Source organism: Bos mutus, chromosome 9 (genome assembly GCF_027580195.1).
Source record: "Bos mutus isolate GX-2022 chromosome 9, NWIPB_WYAK_1.1, whole genome shotgun sequence".
In the NCBI taxonomy this organism is placed as follows: Eukaryota; Metazoa; Chordata; class Mammalia; order Artiodactyla; family Bovidae; genus Bos; species Bos mutus.
Window position 1 is genome coordinate 13,117,116 of NC_091625.1, and position 16,133 is coordinate 13,133,248.

The 16,133-nt window shown below is 40.6% G+C and overlaps 1 protein-coding gene and 1 long non-coding RNA gene across 11 annotated transcripts in view; one reads left to right on the forward strand and one right to left on the reverse strand.

The window, feature by feature from the left end:
* The window catches only part of LOC138989132 (uncharacterized), a 35,474-nt gene that overhangs the window by 2,901 nt on the left and 16,440 nt on the right, over nucleotides 1–16,133 (forward strand). The window contains exon 2 of the long non-coding RNA XR_011465313.1: nucleotides 3,544–3,657. This is a non-coding gene — a long non-coding RNA (uncharacterized lncRNA). The remainder of the gene's footprint in view (nucleotides 1–3,543; nucleotides 3,658–16,133) is intronic.
* Nucleotides 8,223–16,133, reverse strand: part of SLC17A5 (solute carrier family 17 member 5) — a 76,609-nt gene continuing 68,698 nt past the window's right edge. For all 10 annotated transcript variants that reach the window (XM_070376200.1, XM_070376196.1, XM_070376194.1 and 7 more), the window contains one exon: nucleotides 8,223–9,589. In XM_070376200.1, the coding sequence (XP_070232301.1) occupies nucleotides 9,452–9,589 (138 nt within the window). In that variant the 3' untranslated portion in view covers nucleotides 8,223–9,451. The remainder of the gene's footprint in view (nucleotides 9,590–16,133) is intronic.

Genomic DNA, 16,133 nt, shown 5'->3' on the forward strand with positions numbered 1-16,133 from the left:
CTGATGTGGGGCAATGTGCTGGGGCAAAGGATATATTCTTATTTAATTTAAATGCAATCATTTTGCTTTCTGGAATGGATACACCAGTTTATAGTCCCTTCTCCCTGTGGACAGTAATTTCCACCTCCTCACATCCTTTGCCAACACTTGATGGCATCAAACTTTCTAATTTTTATTAATTTGATGGTTTGAAAGGAATATCTTAATTTGCATTTCTTTTTGTTTCTATAATTCCAAGGGATTCGTTTATTTTTTAAAAAATAACCTTTGTATTTATTTCTTTTTAGAGTTATTTATTCCATTTTTGGCTGCACTGGGCCTTCGTTGCTGTTCAAGGGCTTTCTCTAGCTGCGGCGATCGGGGGCTACTCTTGGTTGCGGTGCATGGGCTTCTCATGCGGTGGCTCCTCTTGTGGAACATGGACTCTAGGGCTCCGAGGCTTCAGTAGTTGCAGCACCCAGGCTTAGTAGTTGTGTCACACTGGGGCTTGGCTGACTTCTCTGCAGCATGTGGAATCTTTCCCGACCAGGGATGGAACCTGTGTCCCCTGCATTGGCAGGAGGATTCTTATCCACTCTACCACCAGTGAAGTCTTTTACTTGTTTATTTAAAAAAATATTTATTTGTTTGGCTGTGCTGGGTTAGCTGCTGCACTCAAGATTTTTAGCTGAACGCTTAGTTGCGGCATGTGGGATCTAGTTCCGACCAGGGATGGAACCCAGGCCCCTGGCACTGGGGGCACAAAGTCTTAGCCATTGGACCACCTGGCTGGACCACTGGACCAGTCTCTACAAGGGAATTTAATCAGCTCTTCATATACTTGTTCGACATCTTGTCTTCTGTTAAGTAAATTGCCTATTCACTGCTCATTTTTCTGTTGGGTTTTCTCACTTTTTCTTGTTGATCTGTAGGAGCTCTTTGAATATTCTAGATAGTAATCTCTTCTACGGACAAGATGTTGCAATCTCCTCTACTCCAGTATCTGTTAACTTTGATTGGTATGTTTTGCTGGGAGAAGTACTTAATGTAGTGAAGACCACTTAATTTTACTCCTAGGGACTTCCCCGGTGCATAGAAGCTAAGGCTCTATGCTTCCAGTTCGGGGGGCCCAGGTTCAATCCTTGGTCAGGAAACTAGATCTCACATGCCGCAACTAAAGATTCTGCATGCCACAGTTGAAAAGATCCATGTGCCTCAACTAAAACCCAGCACAGCAAAAAAAAAAAAAAAAAAGATTAAAAAAAAGATAATTTCCCCTGTTCCTAAATGCTAAAGATATTTTCCAGTATTTTTTTCTTCTCACTGTCTAATTTTATATTACTGCTATTAACAGATCTTTTCCCATGTATATATCAACACATCCATAATTTATTGAACAAAAATATAATACGATAATGTATTATTGCATTATAATATGATAGCTCTTTTTCATATTCAAAGCTCTTTTTCATTTCATATTCATAAGCTCTTTTTCATATTCACACAAATTGTATGGACATTTTCCTATGTCTCTGTTTCAGCATGCTTACTTTTTAATGGCTGCATAATATTCTCTTATATGAATGTACCATAACTTCTTTAACAATGTCCTTACTGATGAAAAACTGACAATACTCTAAAAAATGCTTGGTGCTTGTTCAAGTACTCTTTAAGCTAGATTACCATAGGCAGACTTTCTGGTTTAATGAATATGTTTAATTTTGACTTATTACTAAATTACTCTCCAAAAATGTTGTAATGATTTGTATTTCCATTGGCAGTGTTCAAACACAGTTTGCTGTTGGAGTAGTTGTTATATTAATTAACTCTTTATTATAGGCTGGTGATGTCTCCAGTGGTGTTGCTTCTGCTGTTCTTTCAGCTCCTTTAGTCTCTAAGGCGACTCCACTGTGAGGGCACCAGTGGTGCTGTGGTCCAGGTCCCACCAGCCTCCGTTTTCATGCGTGAGCTGCGGCTTCCCTCTTTATCTTGGTTTTGCCACAGAAGGAGCAGGTTTCCTTGGTGTGCAGGCTGATTCTCTTCACTATCTTCCTGCAGGAGGCACTAGGTCAACATTATCCTGAACCGACAGTGGTCCTGACCTTCCTGGTACAGTTAGCCATATCACCTCAAACCAGGTCCAAGCCCAGAGGGGAACCAAACATGATTTTTAAAAATTAACTTAATTTTTATTTTATATTGGAGTATGGTTGATTTACAATGTTGTGTTACTTTCAGGTGTATAGAAAAGTGATTCAGTTGTACGTATGCATATATCCATTCTTTCTCAGCTTCTTTTCCCATATAAGTTATTAAAGAATAGTGAATAGAGTTTCTTGTGCTATATTGTAGGTTCTTGTTATCTATTTTATAGTAGTGTGCATTTGTTAATCTCAAATTCCTAATTTATCCCTCCCCACCACCTTTTGAAGCCCTTTGGTAACCATAAGTTTATTTTCAAAGTCTGGGAGTCTGTTTCTGTTTTGTAAATAAGCTTATCTCTATCATTTTTTAAGTACCAAATATAAGCAGTATTATATGATGTTTGTCTTTGTCTGACTTACTTCACTTAGTATGATAATTTCTAGGTCCATATAGATTGCTGAAAATGGTATTATTTCATTCTTTTTATGGCTGAGTAATATTCCATTGTTGACTTCCCTGGTGGCTCAGTGGTAAAGAATCCACCTGCAGCGAAGGAAATACGGGTTTGATCTCTGGGTTGGCAAGATCCCCTGGAGAAGGAAATGGCAACCCACTCCAGTATTCTTGCCTGAGAAATCCCATGGACAGAGGAGTCCTATAGTCTGTGGGGTCACAAAAGAGTCAGTCATGACTTAGCAACTGAATGACAACAAAAACAATATTCCACTGTATATATGTACAATATCTTTTTTATCCATTCTTCTGTTGATGGACATTTAGATTGCTTCCATGTCTTGGTTATTGTATACAGTGCTGCAAAGAACATTGGGGGGCACGTATCTTTTCAAATTATGGTTTATTCCAGATATATGACCAGGAATAGGATTGCTGAATCATTTGGTAGCTCTATTTTCAGTTTTTTTAAGGAGTCTCCATATTGTTTTTCATAGTGGCTGTACCAATTTGCATTCCCACCAACAGTTTAAGAGAGTTCTGTTTTCTCCACACCCTCTCCACACTTAATGCTTTTAAACTTTTTGATGATGGCCATTCTGACTGGTGTGAGGTGACACCTCATTGTAGTTTTGATTTGCATTTCTCTCATAATTAGTGATGTTGAGCACTTTTCCATGTGCTTTTTAACCACCTATGTGTCCTCTTTGGAGAAATATCTATTTAGATCTTCAGCCCATTTTTTGACTGGCTTGTTTGTTTTTCTGATAGTGAGCTGCATGAGTTGTTTATACAAAATATACATTTTGGAGATAAATCCCCTATTGATTTCTTCATTTGCAAATACATTCTCCCATACTGAGGATTGTGTTTTCATTTTGTTCATGGTTTCCTTTGCTGTGCAAAAGCTTTTAAGTTTAATTAGGTCCCATTTGCTTATTTTTGTTTTTATTTTCATTATTCTAGGAGGTGAACTTGGGCAAACTCTGGGAGATGGTGAGGGACTGGGATGCCTGGTGAGGTGTATTCCACGGGGTCGCAAAGAGTCGGACACCACTGGGCGACTGAACAACAAAGGAGGTGGGTTCAGAAAGATATTGCTGTGATTTATGTCAGAGACTCTTCTGCGTATGTTTTCCTCTAAGAGTATTATAGTCTTTGGTCTTACATTTAGGTCTTTAATACATTTTGAGTTTATTTTTGTATACGGTCTTAGAGAATGTTCTAATTCCATTCTTTATATGTAACTGTCTAGTTTTCCCAGCACCACTTATTGAAGAAACTTCAATATTCTTCAATATTATTCTTGTCTCCTATGTTGTAGATTAATTGAGAATATGTGTATGGGTTTATTTTGGGGCTTCCTATTCTGTTCCATTGATCTATAAGTCCGTCTTTGTGCCAATACCGTACTGCTTTAGCTTAATAGTATAGTCTGAAGTCAGGGAGCCTGATTTCTCAAGTTTCCGTTTTTCTTTCTCAGGATTGCTTTGAGCTCCTCAGACATGGACAGCGGGCTCTAACCACCACCCATCATTGCTGATAGCAGGAATAGTAGTTGCAGAGTCACTGTTGATGTCCTTGGCTCCTCTGTTCCTTCCCCTTTTTAAATGTTTTCTATTTCAGGAATAGAAATAATGAATTATTTTTTTTTTCCATAGAAGCAACTGAATCATATCAACATACTTAGGTTTGTAGAAAACATTAAAAAGATTCATAGTGCTATAGAATAAACATAGAATAACTACACATTCCCTAATATCATACATGGAGCTGAGATAGTGATACAAAATTCCCAACTCAGTGTAATAGTTTGAGTCAGTGGGCTTATTTGGTTGAAGTTGGCACGGGGAGCCAAGATTGCTGGTGGGGTTCCTGTAAGCTGCAAAGATCTCTCCATTAACAGAGCATGTATCTTGGATCCCAGCTTTAAGTCTTGTTGCCTGCATATTTGGGTGTATATCTGTGGATACTAAGCGAGGTAATCTATGTGACAGTGAAATACACATACTGTCACCTATCGTATGCTGATGTAGCTGATGACAATCAAAAAGAGACCTCTGTGAATGCCCTGCCGCTAATGACAGAACAACTCAAAGCACAGCAGCTTTGTTGCGGGGGTGAAAAAAAAGTGTATTATCATACATATTGGGCTTCACAGGTGGTGCTAGTGGTAAAGAATCTGCCTGTCAATGCAGGAGATACAAGAGACACCAGTTCGATCTCAGGGTCAGGAAGATCCCCTTGAAGTGGGTACGGCAACCCATTCCAGTATTCTTGTCTGGAGAATCTCCATGGACAGAGAAGCCTGGCGGGCTACAGTCCTTAGGGTCGCAGAGTCAGATACGATGGAAGTGACTTAGCATGCACACACATCATAAATATTGTATAGGTAATTTATACAATATACCGATTGAAATTTCCTCTGACAGCATCCCAACACTTTTCACAAACAGTTCTTGAGCATTAAAAGGCTGTATATCCTATCTCGATCACTGTCAATCTCAACCAAGCTTCTGTGGGAAGCTCAAGTTTCAGGCTGTGGAGTGAAGGTGAAACTGTGAAATACTCAAAGTGAAGGGCTATCAATGGCTCTAATGCAACATGAGGCCAGTATGCACTTGATCCCCCAGAGGCAGCGACCCTCGAAGGGCTAGCATATTTCAGTGGTTTCTGCTGAAGAGAGCGTGACAGGAAGAGACTTAACACAATATTTAGGACAGAAGGAGGATTCCCTGTCCCAAGCGCAGCCTATCCCTGCAGGGAGACTGTGTGAGAGGAAAGCGGTCACTTGACTACTTTTCTAGCTCAGCTGTGCAATCGTGGCTCCTCACCGAAAAGCACAGGACTGGCAGGGCAGGACGTCAGCTTCCTCCTCCCCCTACGCCAAGGTAAAGTGAAAGTAAGCTGGCACTCGGAAAACTACTAGTGTTCTTCCTCATCAAGGCACACGGAAAAGGGTGGCAGGAAAAGGGGTTACATTTCATTTGGTTTCAGTACTTCCTGTACTCAAAGCTTGCCATAGCAGAGCTCCAAGAAATTACTTTCTTTGTTACCCTCTTAAAGCACAAACTTTTATAACTGGCTTTCCTTATGGTTGCTCTAAAAGACAGAGGCATCTGAAAAGGCGTTGTGATCCACTTTACATTTCTATGAAAAAGATTATTTTTAAAACGGAAATTAGACGTTCACCTCATATCTAGTCATCTGAGGCAGTAACATGCTTTTCCTGAGAGGAAGAGGAAGTAGGTCGTTTCCTATAGGGCTCTTCCTGCCTTTAACTTTAAATACTTGACCACTATTTTTCTGTTGGGGCAATTTTATTTAACAGTGATAAACTTCCCTCAGAGAAATCATTTACTTTGCAATAGGATCTAAATTCAAACATCTCTGATTTCTTGAAAATGAAACAAAGGCTGAAGTAGGAAGGACATTACAATGGTTAACACAAACTGCTGACTCCAGCGTTGCCTCTGTTTCTTTCGTAACTCGGCTTCCCGAGGTCAGCTGGCATGCTTGTTTGCCCTGGATTTGATTGTTAGGTGGATAGTGACAATCTCCATAGAAGGTTTCCAAGGCCGGACCCCATGAAGGAAAAGGTTTGATATATCAGGATGTGAACTTCATGGGAGAAGGCGTTTGCTTTTTTCACACTGTATTGCTCAGCACCTGATGAATGTGTGGAAAATACTTGCTGTATAGCTGGGAGGAGAATTACTTTGCCTATATCGGACTGAGCTATTCTCAAATACTTTCAAAACCATTCACCAATGACTGCCACTTATAACTTACTTTGAGGTTAGCATATCCTTTCTGCATTTATTCAGTTTCTTTTTTGAGAAGAAAACAGTCTATTGAAAAAGTAATATATGAGTTTTAAAAAATCAATACCTGTAATAAAGGCTTATTTACTAAGTATTCGTTAAGCAACTAAAATGTTGCTGTTCAATCTCCCCAGCTCTTTGTGACCCCGTTGGTCTGCAGCATACTGGGTAAAGGAATTGTTGGGTGGGCAGAGGGAAGTGGGGTGGGAGTGTTTCACCCTGTGGGAGCATCCTGGTCTGGGAGGTGGGATGTACTTGGACTAATAACCCAGCACAGGTGGGAAGTCAGGCAGAAGAGGTTCAGACTAAAGGCAGTGAGATTTCTTATCTATTCCAGGTGGAAACAAAAGCTGCAAAGATCCATTTGAGAGCTAGCCAAAGAGATTTAAAAAATTCCAGAGTCTTAAAAAGACTAGAATGGAAAATACAGGTGGTTAATTATAAACACGGTTGAGGGTGAGGTGGGAGATGAGGGAGGAGGAAGACAACAACAAATGACTTCAAGCCCGAGCCTCAGTGACAGGGACATGAAACTCTTAACAGGAGTGAAGATCATGATGGGAACAGTTGTTTATTGGGGGAACGGGGTGAGGGAGTGAGGCTGGATTAAAACTTCTCAGGTGAAGTGAAGACAGTTCACTGGGGATGTCCATTAGGTAGTGGAAAGCCTGGTGGGGATTACACAGTAGCTTGAGTAACAGGTGTCTTGTTTTTTAAGTGATATTTTTATGTGACTAGGTTATACTGTCATGTTTCAAAAGGTGAAAATGAATCTCCTTTCCACCTCCCCCACCCCGTAGACCATTTTTTCTCTACTGAAGGAACTACGGTTTCCAGTCTCTTGAGTATCGGTCTAGAAATATTCCATATATATGTGTGTATATATCTCTATCTATCTGAAAGTGAAAAGTGAAAGTGTTAATTGCTCAGTTGTGTTTGACTCTTTGGGACCCCATGGACTGTAGCCCGCCAGCCTCCTCTGGCCATGGGATTCTCCAGGCAAGAATACTGGATTGGGTTGCCATTTCCTTCTCCAGGGGATCTTTCTGACCCAAGGATTGAACCCAGGTCTCTTGCATCGCAGGCAGATTCTTTACTATCTGAGCCCCCAGGGAAGCCCTATCTATCTATCATCTATCCATTATTGTGCCGAGCAGCACTGCTTGCAGGATCTGAGTTCCCTAACCAAGGACTGAACCCCAGCCCCTGGCGGTGAAAGCACTGAGTTCTAACCACTGGACCATTTTTATGTCCCTGGGAGAGTTTCGTATTTTTTAAAATATTTATTTATTTGGCCAGGTCTTAGTTGGGGCACACCGCATCTTTGATCTTTGCTGGGACATGTGGGATCTAGTTCCCTGAGTAGGGATGGAACTCTGGCCCCTAGCATTGTGAGTGCAGAGTCTTAGTCACTAGAACACCAGAGAAGTCCTTGGTATTTTTGCTTTTTAAAGGCTAGAGAAGGCTTTTGTGTGTCTTTGAGACAGAAGGGAAAGAACAAGAAGAGAGGTAGAGACTGAGGAAGCAAATTAAAGAGGAATTACTGAAGCAAGGTCTAGTGGAGGTGGAGAAGATATAACCACTGATGTAAGCATATGTTTTAGTGGGAAGAGTGGACCCTTTTGAGAGCAGGAAGGACAGGCTGATGGCCGTAGGGGTTTGTGATGCTGCATCACTCAGAGGACCAAGTATCCTGCCCAGGTGGTGGTAGAGATGCATGCAGAGGTCGACCAGTGATTTGAGGAAGATGGCAGAAAAGATGTAAAATAGCCACTGTGGATACTAGAAGATATCATAGAACTGTCAGATCCCCCAAAAAAGTCATTCTGAAAAGGTTTATTTTGATTTATAAAAGAAATATCACCATAGCAACTTAAAGCTATTTACAGATTTAAAAATTAATTTACAGAATGTATACACATCATATTACATTAAATAGCTTTAGTTAAAACATTACAGGTAGTGTTGAACATACACAATGAAACATAAATCAAGTTCTAAATCACATAAATGCCCTCGAAGCATGCTCAAAACCACTGGAAGATGGTCCAGGAAAAACTGGAAAAATAAGATTTCAGAAATCAACACTAAAGATGATTACACCACCGGTTGCAGGTTATGTGGAAGTAGAAGTCACTTTAACCTTGAACTGCAACCAGATACTTAGGTGTAAGACAGAAAAAAATGTTTTTCTTCATTTTATATTTTAATTATTCTGGTGTAGCTCCTAGAACACAGGACTTGAAGATTTATACTCTGATGCATGTGAAGGTAGGATCATCAAGGATGATGTTATATGTGGCTAATTAGGCATCACACTTTCTTTTGCAGATTACATGCGCTGGGAAGGGAAGGGAGAGGGTGCATGGAAATCATGACTGTGGATCGAGTTGTCCCTGTTGGCTCAGGGCTTCATCTACACATTAACAGCCCCAGGGGAAGAATACCATCCAAAGCCTTGGCACTGACCCTGGTCTTGGATGCTGCCTAAGTGCTGGGCACTGTCCCTGAAGCCAGAGAGGGGACGTGTGGCAGCTGCCTGGGCATGCTTCCCTCAGTGAAGTTGCCGGGCTGAATGATGCAGTGGCTGCCAGCTACGTGAAGAGGCTAAAGTTTGAGACCTATGTGTCAGGGATTGCTGATGACAAATAATTTTTTGAGGAAGGTGTACAAAAACAGATGTTTAACAAGACCTGAGAATTATTATCCACCTTAATTAAGCAAAGGTATAGAAGGGTCTATTTCAGTTCATCTCTTTAGGTACGGTCTTATAAGTAAATAGAACTCCCCTATTGTGGGTTGCCTGACTTGCAGTCAGGTATGTGACCCTGAATTATAAGTTCCAGCAAACAGGTTAATAATAATTAAAAATAGCTAATTTTGCTTATATGGCAACTAGTGACATTTCATGATTACAAGCCTTACAAATCTAATACAGTATAATTTTTTCTTGTATATAGATTGCTTACACATTAAAATATCAAAGGCACTTTTAGGTTACATGATAAACAAAGATACATTAATAGAGACAGGATTATTTATTGGTTCCTTCAGTTTCTGTGTCCTCGGTGATCACTGATAGCCCAGTTTTGCACTTCACCTTTGGCGAATAGTGTGAAGAAAATGGCACCAAATACATTGATAGCAGCAGCGATGCAGAAAACAGTTTGCCATTCTCCAATAGTGTTCTGCAGAGAAAGACAGAAAAAGATGCAAATGCAAAAATATCTTGTTTGTAGTTCACTTTTAGAAAAAGGTGGTGCCTCAAGACTGTTGTGACATAGCAGTAGCATTATTGGTAAAACCTGGACAACACAAATGTCCATCAACAGTCAACTTGTGGCATATGTATTCAATGGAATACTACACAGCAATGAGAATGAATGACCCACAACAACATAGATACAGCTCACAAAATGTTAAGCAAAAGAAGCCGGACACAAAAGAGTAGTGAGTGATTCTACTGATATAAAGCCAATCAGACAAAGCTAATCTATGGTGTTAAGAAGTCAGGATAGTGGTTCCTCTTGGTGGGGATGAAAGAGATAGGAAGGGCTACCTGGCCACTGTGCAAGGGAGATAACGTTCTGTTTCTTGATTGGGTGGGTGCAGGTTATGTGGATGTTTTAACTTTGTGAAAATTCGTCCTACTATGTACTTAGGATTTGTGCATTTTAAAAATGCATGTTATACTTCAAGAAAAAATTTACTAAAAATAAAACATTGGTATGTCCTCGAATCATGTGTTACTAGGAAAGTATTAGTATTATGCCAGCACATCACCTCCTAAGTTCTCATGTGGAATGTGTTAGGGGCAGATCAAGTAAGGATGAGTTAAGACGGACTTTGAAGTTCAAGTTTGAGACCTGGCTTGAAAGATCCTGCAGGGCTCTTGAAAGTGAAAGTGAAGTCGATCATTCGTGTCTGACTCTTTGCGACCCCATGGACTGTAGCCTACCAGGCTCCTCTGTCCATGGGATTTTCCAGGCAATAGTACTGGAGTGGATTGCCATTTCCTTCTCCAGGGGATCTTCCCAACCCAGGGGTTGAACCCAGGTCTCCCGCATTGTAGACAGATGCTTTACCGTCTGAGCCACCAGGGAAGTTGCAGGGCTCTTGAATGGCACACAATACATGACGTGGATGGGATTTGTCAGTGAGAGATCAAAAAGATACAGTGTGTAATCCAGTACAAAAATATCCAGAAGTCTAATCATTATGAATTATGACATTTTTGCACAATAAAAATAATTTATGTAAAAAATATCCAGTAGTTATCTAAATCTCTGGGTCATGTGACTATCTTTAATAACTTTTTTTTTTGGATTTTCACATTTTCAGTGTAACCGGGGGCTACATTTGCAGCACTTAGAAAAGAAAAACAAAACAAACAGCAGAACTAGCAATGAGGAAGAAAAAGAAAACCAGGAAGTTGGAAGCTGGCATGAAATGATTTATTTAGGAAAAAAGGAAAAAGAAAGGAGCACTCTGTGGTTAATTATGCTTATTTGAGATAGCTCAACATTCAGAAAATGAAGATCATGGCATCTGGTCCCATCACTTCATGGCAAATAGATGGGGAAACAGTGGAAATAGTGTCAGACTTTATTTTTTGGGGCTCCAAAATCACTGCAGGTGGTGACTGTAGCCATGAAATTAAAAGACGCTTACTCCTGGGAAGAAAAGTTACGACCAACCTAAATAGCATATTGAAAAGCAGAGACATTACTTTGCCTACAAAGTTCTTTCTAGTCAAGGCTATGGTTTTTCCTGTGGTCATGTATGGATGTGAGAGTTGGACTGTGAAGAAAGCTGAGCACCGAAGAATTGATGCTTTTGAACTGTGGTGTTGGAGAAGACTCTTGAGAATCCCTTGGACTGCAAGGAGATCCAACCAGTCCATTCTGAAGGAGATCAGTCCTGGGATTTCTTTGGAAGGGATTATGCTAGAGCTGAAACTCCAGTACTTTGGCCACCTCATGCCAAGAGTTGACTCATTGGAAAAGACTCTGATGCTGGGAGGGATTGGGGGCAGGAGGAGAAGGGGACGACAGAGGATGGGATGGCTGGATGGCATCACTGACTCGATGGACGTGAGTCTCAGTGAACTCCAGGAGTTGTTGATGGACAGGGAGGCCTGGCATGCTGCAATTCATGGGGTCGCAAAGAGTCGGACACGACTGAGTAACTGAACTGAACTGAATTGAGATTAATGTATTTTGGTGAAAAAAATCTTAGAACTGCTGCTTAAATTTTAGGGACTATTTAGATATGGTTGCTAACAATGTGTTATCATCCTAGGGTAGAAGTCGGTCAGTAATTATAGTTATAAATCAGAGAGACAGGTTTAAGACAGTTTCTTAGGATTCCAAGACAAAGCTTCTCTGTGTGTGATCTACAGGATGAAATAACACTTCAGTGTTATCTGGAGGCAATGGGTGACTTAAAATCAATCAATAGTATCAGAAATTCACAAAGCTCCTAGTTTGCCTCTTAACAAAAAAATTCCACCAGTTTTTCAAGAATACTGTTTTGTCTGTAACAAAATTGAACCTCAGGCACGCTCTGACCTTTTATTTCATTCTTCTTCTTCTTAATTTTTGGCCATGTCACACAGCTTGTGGGATCTCAGCTTGCGGACTGAACCTGAGCCACAGCAGTGAGTGCCAAATCCTAAGCACGGACTTCCAGGGAACTTCCTGTTTCATTATTTATTTATGTTCTGACTCATTCCACAAAATTTTGGTGGTTGTGCAGTAAACTTTAATTGTAAGTAATTACAATTGTAAAGGCAAATGTGCTTTTCCTTTAAAAAAAAAAAATAATGGCCTTTTGAACTTCCCTGGTGGCACAGTGGGTGAGAATCTGCCAGCCAATGCAGAGGACACAGGTTCGATCCCTGGTCCAGGAAGATTCCACATACTGTGGAGCAACTAAACCTCTGGGTCACAACTACTGGACTGGGTCCGAGCTCTAGAGCCCTGGAACCACAACTGCTGAGCCTAGGTGCTGCAACTACTGAACTCTGTACCTACAGCAAGAAGAGAAGCCACTGCAATGAGAAGCCCATACAACACAATAAAGAGTAGCTCCTGCCTGCCACAACTAGCAAAAACCCACGCACAGCGATGAAGACCCAGTACAACCAAAAATAAATAAAAGTATAAAAAAAATAGTAAATTACAAGAATGGCCTTCTAATAATATTAAACAAACGCTAAAACAACATATCTGAAATCCAGTTCATTTCCACTTTACAAACATTCAAGACTTGAATTCAGGAGTCCGTATCTTCCCAGCAGAAGTGCCAGGACTATTGAGAATGTATGGAATTACTCATGGTAGTGTGTAAGCTAACCTAAGCTGACTTAGGTTCTTGTGTTGCCACAATGCTCCAGGAAGATAAGGCTAAACATCTGTGACCTGATCATGCTGAGACGTTTCAACATTCCTTTCCATTAGGTGAGAGAAAAGCATAACAAGGAGGCACTGATTCACTTGAGTAAGGAATTAGAAATGGTAGAGAGCGCCACCTGCAGTGAACACAAGAGTATTTGGTAATAAGACAATTTGTAGGCATAGCCTGAAAATCCTAAGGATTGGATAGTGTTAATTTCATCACAGAGACAAAAAATTAAGTCTATTTATAGAGATTTAAATAAGCCTTTTTTTTTTTTTTTTTGCAGTCAGTAAATAAGCCTCTTGAAGAATCCAATTTCACTAGTCCTTTAGTTTTTCTTAAACAGTAAACTAGAGTTTGAAAGGGCCTTTGAGGTTGCTGAATTTGGTTTTTTATACAACTCAGAGTCCCTGCTTAGTGATCTGGCCTCAGGCGGCCATCTGGCTTCAGGGCAGACCAGCCCCGGGTCCATGGTATTTCCGGGGCAGTGCCTGGGCCCTGGGGGGTGGGAGGGGCCCCTCCCACACCCTGGCTCACCCCTCCAGGCTCCGTCCCCACAAACTGGCTGTTCCCTTCTCTGTACCCAAAGCACTCTACACACATTTTTTTCTGCCTTCATCACACTGTACATACAACCTTCAAATAATGAGAATTTGCAATTTTGCCTTCGAATCCTTTGTATCTGTCACACAAATAAGCACTCAAGAAGTGCCAGTTGACATAGGGAATTGATTACTGGCTAGATTGATCTTTCCCCTTTTGATTCCCCCTCTTCTCCTCCTGGCCGCCTCTATCTCCCTCCTACCTATTCTCTTCTCCATGTAACTCTGTGAACCTCTCTGGGTGTCCCTCACTGTGGAGAATCTTTTCACCATTAACCTAGATGTTTTATTATTGGTGCTGTATGGATGGAGAAGTCTTGAGGCTACTGTAAGAATAAGACTGAAAACCAGAGGCAGGAGGCTTAAGTCCAAAACCTGAGAACTCCAGAGAACTCCTGACTCCAGGGAATATTAATCGATAAGAGCTCATCCAAAAGCCTCCATACCTACACTGAAACCAAGCACCACCCAAGAGCCAACAACTTCCAGAGCAAGACATACCATGCAAATTCTCCAGCAATGCAGGAACATAGCCCTGAGCTTCAATACACAGGCTGCTCAAAGTCACACCAAACCCATAGACATCTCAAAACTCACTACTGGACACTTCATTGCACTCCAGAGAGAAGAAATCCAGCTTCACCCACCAGAACACCAACGCAAGCTTCCCAAACCAGGAAACCTTGACAAGCCACTTGTCCAGCCCCACCCACAGGGAGTAACCTCCACAATAAAGAGGAACCACAAATTGCCAGAATACAGAAAGGCCACCCCAAACACAGCAATCTAAACAAGATGAAAAGGCAGAGAAATAATCAGCAGGTAAAGTTCAGTTCAGTCGCTCAGTCATGTCCGACTCTTTGTGACCCCATGAATCGCAGCACGCCAGGCCTCCCTGTCCATCAACAACTCCCAGAGTTTACTCAAACTCATGTTCATCGAGTCGGTGATGCCATCCAGCCATCTCATCCTCTGTTGTCTCCTCCTCCTCCTGCCTGCAATCCCTCCCAGCATCAGAGTCTTTTCCAATGAGTCAACTCTTCGCATGAGGCGGCCAAAGCACTGGAGTTTCAGCTTTAGCATCAGTCCTTCCAATGAACACCCAGGACTGATCTCCTTTAGAATGGACTGGTTGGATCTCCTTGCAGTCCAAGGGACTCTCAAGAGTCTTCTCCAACACCACAGCTCAAAAGCATCAATTCTTCGGTGCTCAGCTTTCTCCACAGTCCAACTCTCACATCCACACATGACCACAAGGACTCTTTAATATCCGTAAATCAATCAGTGTAATATACCACATTAACAAATTGAAAGATAAAAACCATATGATTATCTCAATAGATGCAGAGAAAGCCTTTGACAAAATTCAACATCCATTTATGATAAGAACTCTCCAGAAAGCAGGAATAGAAGGAACATACCTCAACATAATAAAAGCTATATATGACAAACCCACAGCCAACATTACCCTCAATGGTGAAAAATTGAAAGCATTTCCCCTAAAGTCAGGAACAAGACAAGTGTGCCCACTCTCACCACTACTATTCAACGTAATTTTGGAAGTTTTAGCCACAGCAATCAGAGAAGAAAAAGAAATAAAAGGAATCCAGATTGGAAAATAAGAAGTAAAACTTTAACTGTTTGCAGATGACATGATCCTCTATATAGAAAACCCTAAAGACTCCACCAGAAAATTACTAGAGCTAATCAATGAATACAGTAAAGTTGCAGGATATAAAATTAACACACAGAAATCCCTTGCATTCCTATACAATAACAATGAGAAAACAGAGAAATTAAGGAAACAATTCCATTCACCATTGCAACGAAAAGAATAAAATACATAGGAATATACCTACCTAAAGAAACAAAAGACCTATATATAGAAAACTATGAAACACTGATGAAAGAAATCAAAGAGGACACAAATAGATGGAGAAATATACCATGCTCATGGATCGGAAGAATCAAAATAGTGAAAATGAGTATACTACCCAAAGCAACCTATAGATTCAATTCAATCCCTATTAAGCTACCAGTGGTATTTTTCAGAGAACTAGAACAAATAATTTCACAATTTGTATAGAAATACAAAAACCTCGAATAGCCAAAGCAATCTTGAGAAAGAAGAATGGAACTGGACGAATCAACCTGCTTGACTTCAGGCTATACTACAAACCTACAGTCATCAAGACAGTATGGTGCTGGCACAAAGACAGAAATATAGATCAATGGAACAAAATAGAAAGCCCAGAGATAAATCCATGCACCTATGGACACCTTATTTCTGACAAAGGAGGCAAGAATATACAATGGAGAAAAGACAATCTCTTTAACAAGTGGTGCTGGGAAAACTGGTCAACCAGTTGTAAAAGAATGAAACTAGAACATTTTCTAACACCATACACACACAAAAAATTTAAAATGGATTAAAAATCTAAACGTAGGACCAGAAACTATAAAACTCCCAGAGGAAAACATAGGCAAAACACTCTCTGACATAAATCACAGCAGGATCCTCTATGACCCACCTCCCAGAGTAATGGAAATAAAAGCAAAAATAAACAAATGGGACCTAATTAAACTTAAAAGCTTTTGCACAATGAAGGCAACTATAAGCAAGGTGAAAAGACAGCCTTCGGGATGGGAGAAAATAATAGCAAAGGAAGCAACTCACAAAGAATTAATCTCAAAAATATACAAGGAACTCCTACAGCTCAATTCCAGAAAA